Source organism: Staurois parvus, unplaced genomic scaffold, assembly GCF_062004578.1.
Source record: "Staurois parvus isolate SC_StPar_1 unplaced genomic scaffold, SC_StPar_1.0 ptg000165l, whole genome shotgun sequence".
NCBI classification, from domain to species: Eukaryota; Metazoa; Chordata; class Amphibia; order Anura; family Ranidae; genus Staurois; species Staurois parvus.
This window is the reverse complement of record NW_028317961.1, coordinates 6,754,490-6,768,854: the sequence shown is the minus strand read 5'-3', so window position 1 is coordinate 6,768,854 and position 14,365 is coordinate 6,754,490. Positions and strand designations below refer to the sequence as shown.

At 38.8% G+C, this 14,365-nt stretch overlaps 1 protein-coding gene across 1 annotated transcript; it reads left to right on the top strand.

The window, feature by feature from the left end:
- The first annotated feature begins 419 nt into the window (after positions 1–419).
- On the top strand, positions 420–2,338 carry TAAR1 (trace amine associated receptor 1). The gene has a single exon (XM_089676306.1). It carries the CDS (start codon positions 682–684, stop codon positions 1,696–1,698), a length of 1,017 nt encoding a protein of 338 aa, XP_089532432.1. The 5' UTR covers positions 420–681; the 3' UTR covers positions 1,699–2,338.
- The last annotated feature ends 12,027 nt before the right edge of the window (positions 2,339–14,365 follow it).

The window sequence follows — 14,365 nt, the reverse complement described above, 5'->3', positions numbered from 1 at the left end:
TATTTGACTATATGACTTTTTTTTAAGACTTTGATTGGGGATGGGGCATTGAGTTATAACCTTGCATGCTGGGAATATATAATTTTTAAATACGGATATATTCAGCATATAGAATATTTCCCCTACAGGCACACAATTATTAAAATTATCATACATATTGTACAATAAGAGAGAATTAGTAAGAATGAGAACTGTCACATTTTTCTGGCATAGGGATTGGGGTGGTTGAGTACTGGACTCCAAACTCTGAGATGATACCTGTATTATGGCTGTCTGGGTCTTGATGCCATAGAAGAGCCTTGATGAGACTCCTGGATAAACCAACGTATGCATAGGGAATGGGAGAGAGCTTGCATTCAAGAAAATTAATTCAAACACAATAAAGTCTTTTAAAGATGGACCACCAACACATTTCAGGGGTTATGCAAAAGGCCACTTAGCCTAGGCTTATGTCTATTGTGCTGAAAAAGTCTGAACGAATGATTAATGTCCTCGCATAATATTTAATAGATTCACTTTTAGCTATCACTTGTCAATTGTGTAGTGCTGCTTATTATCAATATATTTACATGTATTTTTCTCTTATTTGCAGTTCTATCCATTTACCAAAAAAACTTGTGGCACAAAGACATTTCTATTTCTGAGACCCATGCATCAAGGTGAATATTTTCAAGAGCTACAATGCAATTGCAATACTGTCTTGAAACAATTAACAAATCATGTGAAAAACACTGTTGGCCCAACAGCATAAGAATTCCAATGTATGTTTTTATGATAAGCACTATCTTGGCAACAATGGCTGGAAACCTTGCTGTTATCATCTCCATCGCTCATTTTAAACAACTCCATACGCCAACAAATTACTTAATCCTTTCCATGGCCACTGTGGACTTTCTATTAGGATGCCTTGTTATGCCATACAGTATGGTGAGATCGGTGGAGAATTGCTGGTATTTTGGGGACATTTTTTGTAAAATACACACAGGAACAGACATAATGCTCAGTACAGCATCAATATTCCACCTCTCCTTTATATCTGTGGACAGATATTATGCAGTATGTGATCCACTGCGCTATAAGGCAAAAATAAACAAGTTTACTGTTCTTGTCATGATTCTAACCAGCTGGGTTATCCCTGCTATTTTTGCATTTGGCATGATCTTTCTCGAGCTGAATATAAAAGGCTCAGAAATACTTTTTTACAATGAAGTCTACTGTGTTGGAGGTTGCTTTGTATTTTTTAGTGAAACATCAGGGATTATTGCATCTATGCTTTCATTCTTTATTCCAGGATTTGTTATGATCTGCATATATGGAAAGATATACCTAATTGCCAGGAGACAAGCAAGATTAATAAAAGATGCCACTAATCAGATACAATTCCAGGCAAATTTTGTAAAGTCACATACATCACGATGCAGAGAAAGAAAAGCAGCCAAGACTCTGGGTACAATAATGGGGGTGTTCTTGATTTGTTGGTCGCCTTTCTTTTTCAGTACAGCTATCGGTCCATTTACAAACTATAACATCCCCTCGATTGTCATTGATGCTTTTGTATGGGTTGGATATTTAAATTCAACCTTTAACCCCATGGTCTATGCTTTCTTCTACATGTGGTTCCGAAGGGCACTAAAACTGATTCTGTTTGGAAAGATTTTTCAAACGGATTCTTCAAGAACTGTTTTGTATCTGGAATGATAGGATATTTAAAGGAATAAAAGGAAAGCTTTTCTACTACTAAGTTAAAAATTGAAATTACACGACAGTTTGTCAAGGTCAGTATTTACAGAAGAACGATCACACAATTGCACTAAAAAGGACACAAGAACTAATCTCTTTTAGAGATACCATCAACTATGTAGTGCTGGGGTCTGCTGCTTTTATCCATTTACAATGAATGGTTTAGGTGTGTCCTCATATTACATGGTTTTGGTACATCTAAAGGAGATTGTACAGAGTTTGCACAATCAGATTGGCCAGCTTTCAGCCTTGATCAGTCCATTAAGCTGAAAACCATGTTGTTTTGGTGCTGCCTTATGGGGTCGTTGGAGGACAGTTACTACTGCATACTACCGCCTACATAAAGATGATCATGGCTGCTGCCTGCAGGAGCTTGGGATATACAACTGATTCTACTTCCACACCAAATCTGCAGTGGAAATATTTCAATTCCAGGACAAAGGCAGGGATTTTATATGTGCTTTCTCAAATGGCCAGGGACAGGCATAGTAGGTCTGAATTAGAATCTGGATAAGTGCTATTTCCAAAAAGCACCAGAACTTTTGTTTCCAATTTTAAATTTGTGTATGTGACTGTTACATTAAAGACCAAGAAATAATATTTGTGGCATTTATTTAAAATAGCCAATAACTGTGATGACATAAAACTGTATATAATAGTTTCTGTGAGCTCTATAAAATGGAATACACTGTTGTCTTGAGAAAGACAGCCAGTGTGCCATTGAACGTTGATATAATAAACGTTGCTGATTTGCACTAACTCTTGTTTCAGGACATGTGAATGTATCCAATACATTTGGATTAGAATAAATAGTCTTTTAATTTGTATGTTGTAAATGTATTACAGTATGTGAAACAAATTTGATAGTGTAACACCTATGTATATAGAAACTCCTGTCATGCTATTAAGTCTTTTATTTGACAATGTTTATTGATTCATACACATGAGTGCTTTCACCTGTACAGCATAACAAAATAGTGTATTTCAGCTCCAAGGAGGCACAGGTCATTTATACAGCCTGTTGCCAGCAGCCTGTCAAGTTCAATGTCAGGCTGACATGCACTTTGGTTATATGCGTTTGCAAACATGTCCAAGAGTTACTTGGGCAAAAGGTCATATGATTACAATGACTTATGCCCCCTGATGCAGACTTTCTACATTTGAGCCATAATTCCTGTATGTGTGTACTGCTCAGATTTATGTACAGTTGTGTACAGTAATAGTATATTTCATCCTGTCATTGATTTTAACAGGCTTCTGCTGAGGGCTGTATATACCACTTGTGCCTGCCAGGTGAAAAAAATACTGTACTCGACTGTACTTTAATGCTGAACTGGTGAATTTGCCAGTGTCATGGATATTGACCTTGATGTCAGCTGAAAAAGTACCAAAGCAAAAAATATATTAATGCAGGCCACTTTTAAGTGTTGCATTTGTGAAGGCATTACATCAAGGGCAACAATATATTAACCACTCAATTGGGTGTACTAGTGTTCTTGCAGGTTAGCAGATACAGTAATTTTTCCAACAAAGGACACAATGGCTTTTCAAAATGTAAGTGATTTAAGCCTTTCCAAGTACAGAAAAATGCTTTGATGTGCCAGATATCGAGTGTGTTCCTAACTGTTTGAGCTGCTCTGAAATCTCAGGCAACGTTGTCAACCCTGCCTGTTCGACTACTGAACACTGCCTAAATAAACACATCTCCTCAACAAATATTGATTTCTCTCACAATGTGGCACCTGGGAGGTGGGAGAGGACTCCAGGCAGCTCATTGGGCTAGCTTTTTAACCTCAGGGTGGAATCCTTGACTCTTTGTTGGGTGGACGAAATTGTTACTTTAGAATATTTCAAGAGCAATTTAAGGCACAATAAACTCAAGGAGAAGTTTAGGATATCCATAAAGCGACAAAATTCATTTACAGACTTCAAAACATCACAAAGCAACACAAGTGCCTTTAAACTGAACAGCCAGAATTTCCTGCAATGACCACAGCTTCTCCTCAGCTCTCCAGGACAATTTTCAGCAGCAAAGCTTCCATTCAATATTTTCCATGCAGGCAGCCATCTCCTTGCTCCACTGCTTCTGGATGTGCCCTCCAGCAGGGCAGCATTTAACCTTTCTGGCCCCTTGACACAGGGCCACTCATGGCTCCATCCTCCCCAGGCAGCAGGCCTGGGAGGCAAACACCTTCAACACAGCCTCCTCTCCTTGCAACAGTCCAGGAGGCAACTACGACCTTAAATATTTATATCTTTCCCCAGCATGGACCACTGACAATAAAATAGTGTTTGGCCAGGAAGACATAAAGCATTAATAATTTAGCAATATTGTTTCTATTGTAATCTGCTGAGGAACACTCCCTTTCAACAGGCATAAGCAAACAATACCCCGAGCGTAAGGAAAATCCAAAAAAACAGAACTATAATAATTCTAGCTCTGGCTGACTATAACCTAGATACAGCAATACATTACACTAGCAAAACAAAGCTGCTGCCTTGACACAATGTGTGCAAGGCTGGATTTATACCTCTTTTCCGCCTAGGTCAAATGTTTTATTTTGCTCTGGAGGTGGGTACATTGAAAGAGACAGTTTTCCCATTTAGTGTTGAAACACCTAGAGCCAACAACTGGAAGAATAGGACAACTCTCCCCCTACTGTGCTAGCTATTTGGTTCTAGATCTGCAGACTTATAGGAAGAAAACTGTAAATAGACAATACAAAATGCACATATTGTAAAAAGAGAACTGGGATGCAACTGAATAGCATTGGCAGGCGGAATGACAGCTTAGAACTTATCATACACTGGAGTATAGTACTGACAGTCAGCAACATGATTTGTGGGTAACTTTGTGCTAGCTCTTGTCAACCCTGCTTCCCTAAGCTATGGCCTATTACATATGCAGAAATCCAGCCTGGGCTGAGTGTAGGGATTCTTAGGAGGTGGCTATTTGGGGGGCTGTCTACATCTACAGGAATTGAGCTCCAAGCAGCTGCCCCTGGAAGAGTTTTTCAAGTCTGGTGATCACATCACAGGGAATAATAAAAGCTATTTCTTGTAAAAGAAAAATTGAGTGCTAGAGAGGGAGAGGAAGGTTTGAGTATACAGCTGGATCATAACTATACAAATTAACATCAAATGTCCTTATTGCTGGGATTCTGTATGCACCCAGGCATGAAGTTTATTCCTAATTTTTCTATCTTTTGTTACTATATACTGATTTTCTTATGCATACAAAGTCTACACTGGAAAACAACCTCAGCTGTCACTGTTCATAAATAATAAGCAATTTTATTTTTTGCAATAAAAGTTAAAATAAAATATGATGTTACATATTGTTTGCAATACTTTCCGTTTACCTTTGTACAAATAGTGGTATTTCAAAGGCAATACTATTTTAAAATAGAAATTGAGGGGTTAATTTACCAAATGTTTGCCTGACCTACAACCCAGAGCTTAGGACCAAATAAAGCTAAGAGAAATTTACAAAAAGTTGTGTTTGAAGGTAACATATTTTTAGTGGAATGAGAGATACACAGCAGTGTGCTGAATGGCAGTTTAAAATGGGGCTAACATGCCTACCTGTGAGCATAGGATTTAACTGATTGAGTTTGATAGGGGGTACTGTCTGTCAACTCACCATGTTGCATTAAAGTTTCCATGACTGCAAAGCACAGCACGTGAAGAGCCTCCTCTAGCTGTTGTTTACGCTTTGAGTGAGTGGCTGAGGACTGGTGAAACTCCAGCTCAACTGCCTAATGTTACCACCCCCAGCCACCCATGTGAAAGAGGCATAAGGAAGGCTATACATTAATCTTTTTTTTTTTTTCATTCAACTAGCAGGTTGAACGAAAAAAAAAAAGATCTATTCCCCCATCCTCAGATTCAAGGTAGATGGGGGAATAACTCCCGGCCATTTTGTTAGGGTACACCTGTTCAATTGCCCGGTAACACAAATTGATAATCAGCCAATCACATGGCAGCAACTCAATGCATTTAGGCATGTAAACATGGTGAAGATGACTTGCTGAAGTTCAAAACAAGCATCAGAATGGGGACTTTGAATGTGGCATGGTTGTTGGTACTAGATGGGCTGGTTTTTCAAAAACTGCTGATCTACTGGGATTTTCATGCACAACCATCTCTAGGGTTTACAGAGAATGGTCCAAAAAAGAGAAAATATCTAGTGAGCAGCAGTTATGTGGATGAAAATGCCTTGTTGATGTCAGAGGTCAGAGGACAATGAGCAGTCTGGTTGCTGCATCATTCAGATGGTAGGGTCAGAATTTGGCATAAACATGAAAGCATGGATCCATCCTGCCTTGTATTAACGGTTCAGACTGGTAGTGGTGGTGTAATGGTGTGGGGGATAGTTTTTTGGCACTAGCAAGGTGTACATAATAAAGTGGCTGGTGAGTGTATATTGTGAATGTGTTGTTTGTTTAAAGTAAGACTGTCTCTATTTATCATTAGAACTGAAATCCAGGCAAACAACTAAATAGGCAGATGAAATGGAAATATGTGGAAATTTGACAATTGTTTTACCTGGTGAAGAATTGGTTATTTTGTCCATTCATTCCTAATATTTGCTTGCTCTGCAAGACTGTACAGTCAGTTTGAATACCTAACAGTTAAAGGCTAAGTTCACCTTTTTGAAAAAAATAATAAATGTATATAATCTTGTAGGGAAAAATATGCATTTATTATTTCTTTCTGAAGAGCCTGCAAAGCATTGCACGTTCAATCAGTAGATTTATGAATGAAATCTCAGGCTCCTTTAGACACTTGCTCCAGTTTTTCTGCCCACACCCCTGTATGGGTTTTTCTGAAGGTTGGAGAAAATGTCAATGACTATGAGGGTGCCCTAAATACGGTTGTGTGGTGCTACCTTTGCAGGGGTTGCTTGTTTTAACTGGTTCTCCTACCAAACAGTGCAGAAGCTGCCAAATCACCCAAACAACAGTCCATTCACTTTGGCTCCAATAAGCGATCTAGGTGTTGTCTTTTTATAATGTATTTCTTGCAAAACTTGTAAGATAAGAAGGGTTACGGTGGTATGGGATACTCCAGGTATAGTAGCAGGAGGACACACTTCACTATGCTAGACTTCTCTGAACAGTCTTTATGTCAGGTACAAAGAGGGAAGGTCAGTACTGAGACTGTAAGAGCTGTCTCAGTTAGAGCTGCCACTTGCATTTATCACTCCAAAAGCAAAACAGCAAACAGTCACCTGGACATTGAACTCAGTTCAGTACTCACAGGACAGCGGAACACTTCCCAGTTTCCAACGGACATCTCACTGTCACAGGACAAATGTACAGTTCCTAGCTTCCTCCATGCTCTCTTTAGCTGCAGGATAGCTATTCACTTCCAGCTTCCACACTTCAAGTTAATACTCACAATGCCACAGGACAGGTATACACTTTCCAGCTTCCACCGGGAACTCTTCAGTGAGTTCTCCAGACCAGATCCTTAGCTAACTCCAAAGATAGAAACTGCCTCAGCAGGACAAGAACCCGGCTGCTCCAGACCCCAGACTATTTATTTTCTCCTCAGCCACATACTGTGCACACCTTCCCAGGGATTGGCTGAAGCACAATAAATATTCAAGCTATCAATTTGACTCTCCAAGCCCTATGGTCTGGAAACTTCTAGAAGGCAAAGGAAAATAGTCAAATCTGCAACCGGTGAAATCTAGAACAGAGGAGCCAAAAAAAGAACTAAATTTGCCTGATATCCTAGCAGCCTATCTAGGAGGGTGCTACAAGTGTAACATGTAACATGCTCCAAAAGGTGAACTTAGCCTTTAAGGAACAAAACTAGGTCACTTGCCTATCACTGGACAGTAAACAAGAAGCAGCAGACTAATAGGTCCACCTCGCGGTCACTTTGTACTCACTTTATTAGCATGTGCCTTGTTAACGCATAGGCACTGCAGCACAACTGATTGCCACCATATGCTGCTTTTCTCTTTCCCAATCTGAGCTCTGAAAAGTCAGATTGAAGCCCAGCTTATGGTAGAAGTATTACACCACTGCAAGGGTTAAATGCTTGTTTTTGCCTAAGGGCAGACTAATAAGGTATAATACCCCATAACCAGGTATGCTCTTGGGTACTTCCAGGGCTCCTTCCCAATCTTATCTGTATCCTCAACTGATGTTTACCAACAAATCCTGATTTCCAAAGTATAATCCAGAGGGGGGAGAACTCTCATAGTGTGGTAATATTATTCCATTTATTTAAAATTTATTTAAAATTTTAAATTATTTAAAATTTAAAATCACGCTCACATTGTGTAAATCATGAATTGCAGATAAAATTGTACAGAGATGTGATGGCACTTTGTATTCCCAGAACGCCACTTGTTTGCGTGCACTCCGCTCACTGGACATGACATCACTTGCTAAGCCAGGATCCGGAAATTGTGTCAACGCATTTTGCTCCTCTCAAAGGGCATTTTCTTAGAACTACCAAAGAGCATACCTCGCCAGAGAAAAAGCGATTTTGACTCTTGTGCCCAAAAAGCAAAGAGTCCAACCTATCTGGTGAGTGAGGAGTGAATAGGGACAGGGGTCACCAAGCACTTCTTTTGGAATAGTTTGAGCACCAAGACACTGTTAAAAAATATTTGTTTATTGGAAGATTGGTTGGAAGATATGAACACAGAGCACTGTTTGAATGGATTCATATCTTATGGATATTAACTGAACAATTTTATGTGCTGTGATTTATATAAGTGTGGAATATCATTAGCGTGTATCACTTGAGCAGCAGCAACACTTTATATATAATTATTGTAGCATAATTTCAGTACAAGAGCGTGTGATTTGTTGTTTGGTTTTAATTGGCAAGGTTTATCCATAAAGACAGACATCCTGAAGTGTCTGCTCTTAGGTAGTACTATGCATTTTAAGAATGTAAAACAGTAAACATGTACTACTTCCATTTGGGCCCAAAGCAGTTGTGCTGGAAAAATGTCACTGAAATCTAGGGACTTTTTGTGTATGCAGAAGTGATTTGTTGACAAGCTAATAAAGGTAAAATATTTAACTTTGATATCTTTATTGGGCAATATAATTAACAGAAGTTAACCAGTTTATAACATTTTGTAATAAATTACAATGACTCCCATTGGGGAAATCCCAAATGAGGTGCAGAATTCTGGACTAATTCACCCATATATGAGGACCCATGAGGTCTGATTTAGGAAACACTGGTTTGTGTATGCAAAAGAAGGTGACGAAAACTAATTTCTAACCCACTGTATCTTTAGGGGGAAAATAATTATTTTTTTATATCCTGGATCCCACATGCACAACTTAACTTATACTACTACAGAATATATGGGAATACTACCAATATACCTAAAAAATAAGATAATGTAGAAGTGAATTTTTTCTTTCTTCCTCTACTTTGCTTTTATTTAACCACTTGAGCTCTGGAAGGTTTTACCCCAATCATGACCAGACCATTTTTTAATGCAACATTGAACCCAAACAAATAGTCACTGTCACTGTATTAATGACACTGGCTGGGAAGAAGTTAACATGTAGGGGGCAATCAAAGGGTTAACTGTGTGCCCAACAAGTGTAACATGTCTATTATGTGCTGCTTTTACTAAGTGATGTGACTGTTTTATCTCTCTGCTTTACAGGAAGAAAAAACAGCCACATTGATGCTCTAAGTAGAGAGGTCTGTGTTGTTAGTAAACACAGGGCTCTCAACTGCCAATCAGCAGGCCTCGGCCATAGATCAGAGGCCAATAGATCACAGTATATCTACATGGACCACTTGGCAACTGGTTTAATTTGCCCTTTCCTCACAAATTCCTTTGTTCATATTTTAATTAGATGCTAATAATACAGGCATTCAGACTACACTGTACTGAAGGCCATACTGCCTTACTAGTGTAAACAAATGTAAATGTACATATGCACATACATAAACACATAGAAGAGCAGAGCAAATAGTGACCCGATTATGACTTTTAACCATTCCCCCACACTGTTTAAAACTAAGAAAAAAAATTGTGTTTCTAAAGCCTTAGGGTTTTTTACCTTAATGCATTCTATGAATAAAGGTAAAAAACCTTTTGTGCTGCAGGATCCCCTCAGCCCCCCTTATTCTTACCTGAGCCTAATCCTAAGCAATGGGCACGAGAGCAGCTGCTCATGCCTCCCTCCTCACTGGATAGATTGATAGTAGTGGAAACCATTGGCTCCTGCTGCTGTCAATCAAATGCTGTGACCATGGGTGCCCCCACAGAAAGCGGCTTCCCATGGGGGCACTCACCAAAGAGGAGGAGCCTTGAGTGCCCATGAGGGACACCAGAAGAGGAGGATCTGGGCTGCTCTGTGCAAAACCATTACCATTACAGTGAAGGTAAGTATAACATGTTTGTTAGTTTCATTTTTTAAAAATGAAGGTTTAATGTTACTTTAAGGCCAATTTTAGGAAAATTGCTGCAAGGAAGATGCTATTAAGCAGAGAGAATATGAAAAGAAATAACTCTAGAACAAAATACCCAAAGAGTTGCTGGGAACTTTAAAACTTGTAAAGTCATAACAAGGAAAACTTCAGACAAGATCAGCAGCTCTGGTGAGGAGGTTCCCACACAGCAAGTCTTCCCTCATTAGACATCCGACATTAGCTCAAACCATAGAAATATTATTACAATTTGGAAACTTGTTCCTTTGAAGCCTTTGAGGCTATTAAACAAGGCCTGTTATTTTATTGAAACATGTGAGTGTCCTTATTCTATTGATTTATATGGTATTGAGTGGCAGTATTACACTATGTAGCCTTTCTTTCCTTGCACATTATTGAGGATTCCATGGAGAAGTAGAGTGGAGTCGATTGCTGTATCTAAGCAAGGTGAAGAAGGCGATTTGAGTTCCTCCTGAGGGGCTATAGGATCCCTTATATCCTATGAGGCTTATTACTCACCTCCATCTGGTGAGTGCGGTCAATATTATTTTTCACGTGGTGATTAGGTGGAAGCACATTTTGGAACATTGTTTTGAAAATCCCTTTGGGAAAATAAGGACTTATGTTTGAAATATTAGATATATATTTTTGCACGGACATTTATTTATTTGTGATTATTTTTATTTATTTAATTTTTGCGCTGTTTTTTGTGTTATTTAATAGAAATATTATTATTATTTCAAGTACTTATGTAGCGCCGTCAATTTATGCAGTGCTTTATATATATATATTGTACAATCACATCAGTCCCTAAACTTACATTCATACATACACATACTAGGGCCAATTTAGACAGGATGCAATTAATCTACCAGCATGTCTTTGGATATACGAAGAACCAACGAACCAAAAAAGAGTCCAAGATATTTTTAACTGTCAATGAATAAGTCATATAAAAACATTCAGAGAACTCAGAGGAAACAGTGCTCCATTGCTGCTCAGCAACTGCTGTCAAGTTGTTACTCACTGTGAGAAGTTCAATATTGGCTGTAATATAGGTCTGGGAAGTCACTGGGAGTCCATCTAAGTTTTATCCTGTGTTGAGCCCTAATGTAGGGGGAGTGTTTTTTTTCTCCCTAAAACACATTGACTGTTTTTAAATTACTTATTCACCTGCAATTAAAGTGTTGCTAAACCCACAAGAGTCTGTATATGCAGTAAAGCATGCTTGTTATACTCACTGAGAAACCTAAGGGGTTAATCCTCTGCATTTTGTAAAAAGGCTGTTTGATACTGACTTCTCTGCTCCTTCTCTTGTTCAGCTGTCCACATCTTATCTCCTGATAAGACAGACTGAACCGTAGCTATTCTGCACATGCCTAGTTTGGTGTGTATTACTAGAGAGGTTATTTTTTTCTTGGGAGAGTGCATGTGATCAGCACAGGGCCAATCAGCACTGTCCAGACAGAGGTCAGGGGTTTTGAATCCTCCTAGAGCAGAAAGAAAACTCCTCCTACAAGTTTAAACCAGTGCTCTGCTGAAGTGAGAAGACTGCTCTAACTGCTGATGAGAAAAGGTATTTAGCAGTTTATATTTACTAAAATAATCGCATTTCCATGTTCTGTGTACTGTGGGAGACCAGATATAGTGAATGCAGGGTCCTGGGTTTAGTAACACTTTAAATTTATCTTTTACTCTTTCAACCGCCTTTGGTCTGACACTCCTTTCTACAGTATATTTCAATAAAAGGAAATTACTTCTGCTGTACTCTCTAAAAATAAATAAACAAAACAAAGTGCTTTGTAATGTCTGTTTTATGGGAGCATCCTGTATTAATAACCACTTACCTACCGGGCACTTTTACCCCCTTCCTGCCCAGGCCAACCTTCAGCTTTCGGCGCTGCCGCACTTTGAATGACAATTGCGTGGTCATGCAACACTGTACCCATATGAAATATTTATCTTTTTTTTTCACACAAATAGAGCTTTCTTTTGATGGCATTTAATCACCAAATGACAAAGCCTGGAAATTAAAAAAAAAAGTTATTATAGAAAATGTATTACAATTGCAAAAAGGTAATTTTTCTTGGTCACTGATGTGCGCTGATGAGGCTGCACTGATAGACACTGATAGGCAGCACTGATGGACACAGATAGGCATCAATGATAGGCACTGACAGACGGCACTGATAGGCGGCACTGACTGGTGGCACTGATGGGTACAGATTGGCAGCATTGATGGGCACAGATTGGCAGCACTAATGGGCACAGATTGGCAACATTGTTGAGCACTGATGGGCACTGATGAGGCTGCACTGGTGGCCATTGATGAGGAGGCAATAATGAGGCTGCACTGATATGCAGAACTGATGGGCACAGATAGGTGGCAACGATGGGCACTGATAGGCGGCACTGAAGGGCACTGAAGGGCACTGACTGGCGGCACTGAGAGGAACAGATTGACAGTACTGATGGACACAGATTGGCAGCACTTCCGGGCACAGATTGGCAACACTGCTGGGCACAGATTGGCAGCACTCTTGGGCAATGATGGGCACTTTTGGGGCTGCACTGATAATCAGGACACTGGGCACTTTCTGGGAGGGCAACATATGACACCCTCCCAGAACTGGACGACCACGCTGTAGCCATCATTTGGCTATAGCGTGGTCAGGAAGTGGTTAAATATGTATTTTTTAAACAAGATTTTATTGCATAAGATATAAAACATGAATTTAAACAGGTTGAATAGTTTGTTCATCCTAATTCAGACCATTCTACCAGAAATACATTTACAATATACAATCTGCATCTGAATCAAACTTATGTTGGGTTATGAAATTCATTACAAATGTATTTTATTACTGCGTTTTAATGTTTAGCATTATATTATTCTCAAAGTTCATTATCCGAAGAAAAAAAATCCCTAGGGCAGGCTAGACGTTAAAAACATTCATTATCACTAACAGCATACAGCAGCTGAATTCCACAGTGCTGTGCCTCTTGACATTACATGTGTTAGTATATAAGGAACCTGCAGCCAGCCACTGTGTATTGGGCAGTTGTTACTGCAACAAGCACTGGTGTAAGAGGATATCAAATGAGCAGGTTTATAAAGGTACATTTTTAGCTTATTTTTAGAAAACGTTTTCATTAGCTTATATAACTTGACTTAGATGCATTTAATAACATGTACCAATAATTATCATTTGTTATATATGATAAATTACCATGTTGTATATGATAGTTGTGTAAAATAGGTACTCTACAATAGGACAGTATTAACTTGGCAGTCAATTGGGTCATCTCACTGACTGACATTATTGGTCGTGATGTCAGTCATGTCTACTGATAACTGATATTCAACAGTCAAGTGTCAGCTGTTATATGGAAGTTAATAATGTATTTTCCTATGTGCATGTTTTATTTAATATAAAATACATTTTTTCATCATGAAGTAACCCTAGATTTATTAAATAAATACGTGGAAATGTGACAATGGCACTATAAAACGTGGTTGGTAGAGGTCACTCACATCCATATACAGTAGCAGCTTGTAATTTATGCTTAGGAGGCACTTACTTTCATCTGTATACAGAACAGCAAAAGGGGAAATACTGATGAGCATGGATTAGACTTGTGGTCACCATGCTATCACACCTATGAATGCTGCAGGTTCATTCAAAGGCTTTTCTGCCGAAGTTGGTAAGTCATTACATAGCTATAATTTAAACTATACATCTAATTTCATATGATTTTCCATTTTATTTGAAGACCAAAGTAAAAGAATTTGCAGTTTTCCTTCCAAAACTCTTGGTCTTCCTACTATAGCCCTGAAATATGTGCTTTTCTCATTTTGGTTGATTAGTGGAATTGATGCACCCACCATTTGCTTAGTTAGCAACACATCTGAATTTACTTTTTAATTACAGTACATCTCAAGTTGAAAATGATAACATTTCTTCATGCATTAAAATTACTTTGTTGGACCCTTTGTGGAGATTTACTAAAAATGGAGAGTGCAAAATCTGGTGCAGCTCTAGAAACCAATCAGCTTCCAGGTTTTAATGTCAAAGCTTAATTGGACAAACTGGAGTTAGAAGCTGATTGGCTACCATGCACAGCTGCACCAGATTCTGAGTGCACCAGTTTTAGTAAATTACCCCCCCCCCCCCCTTGTGGCTACACATACATG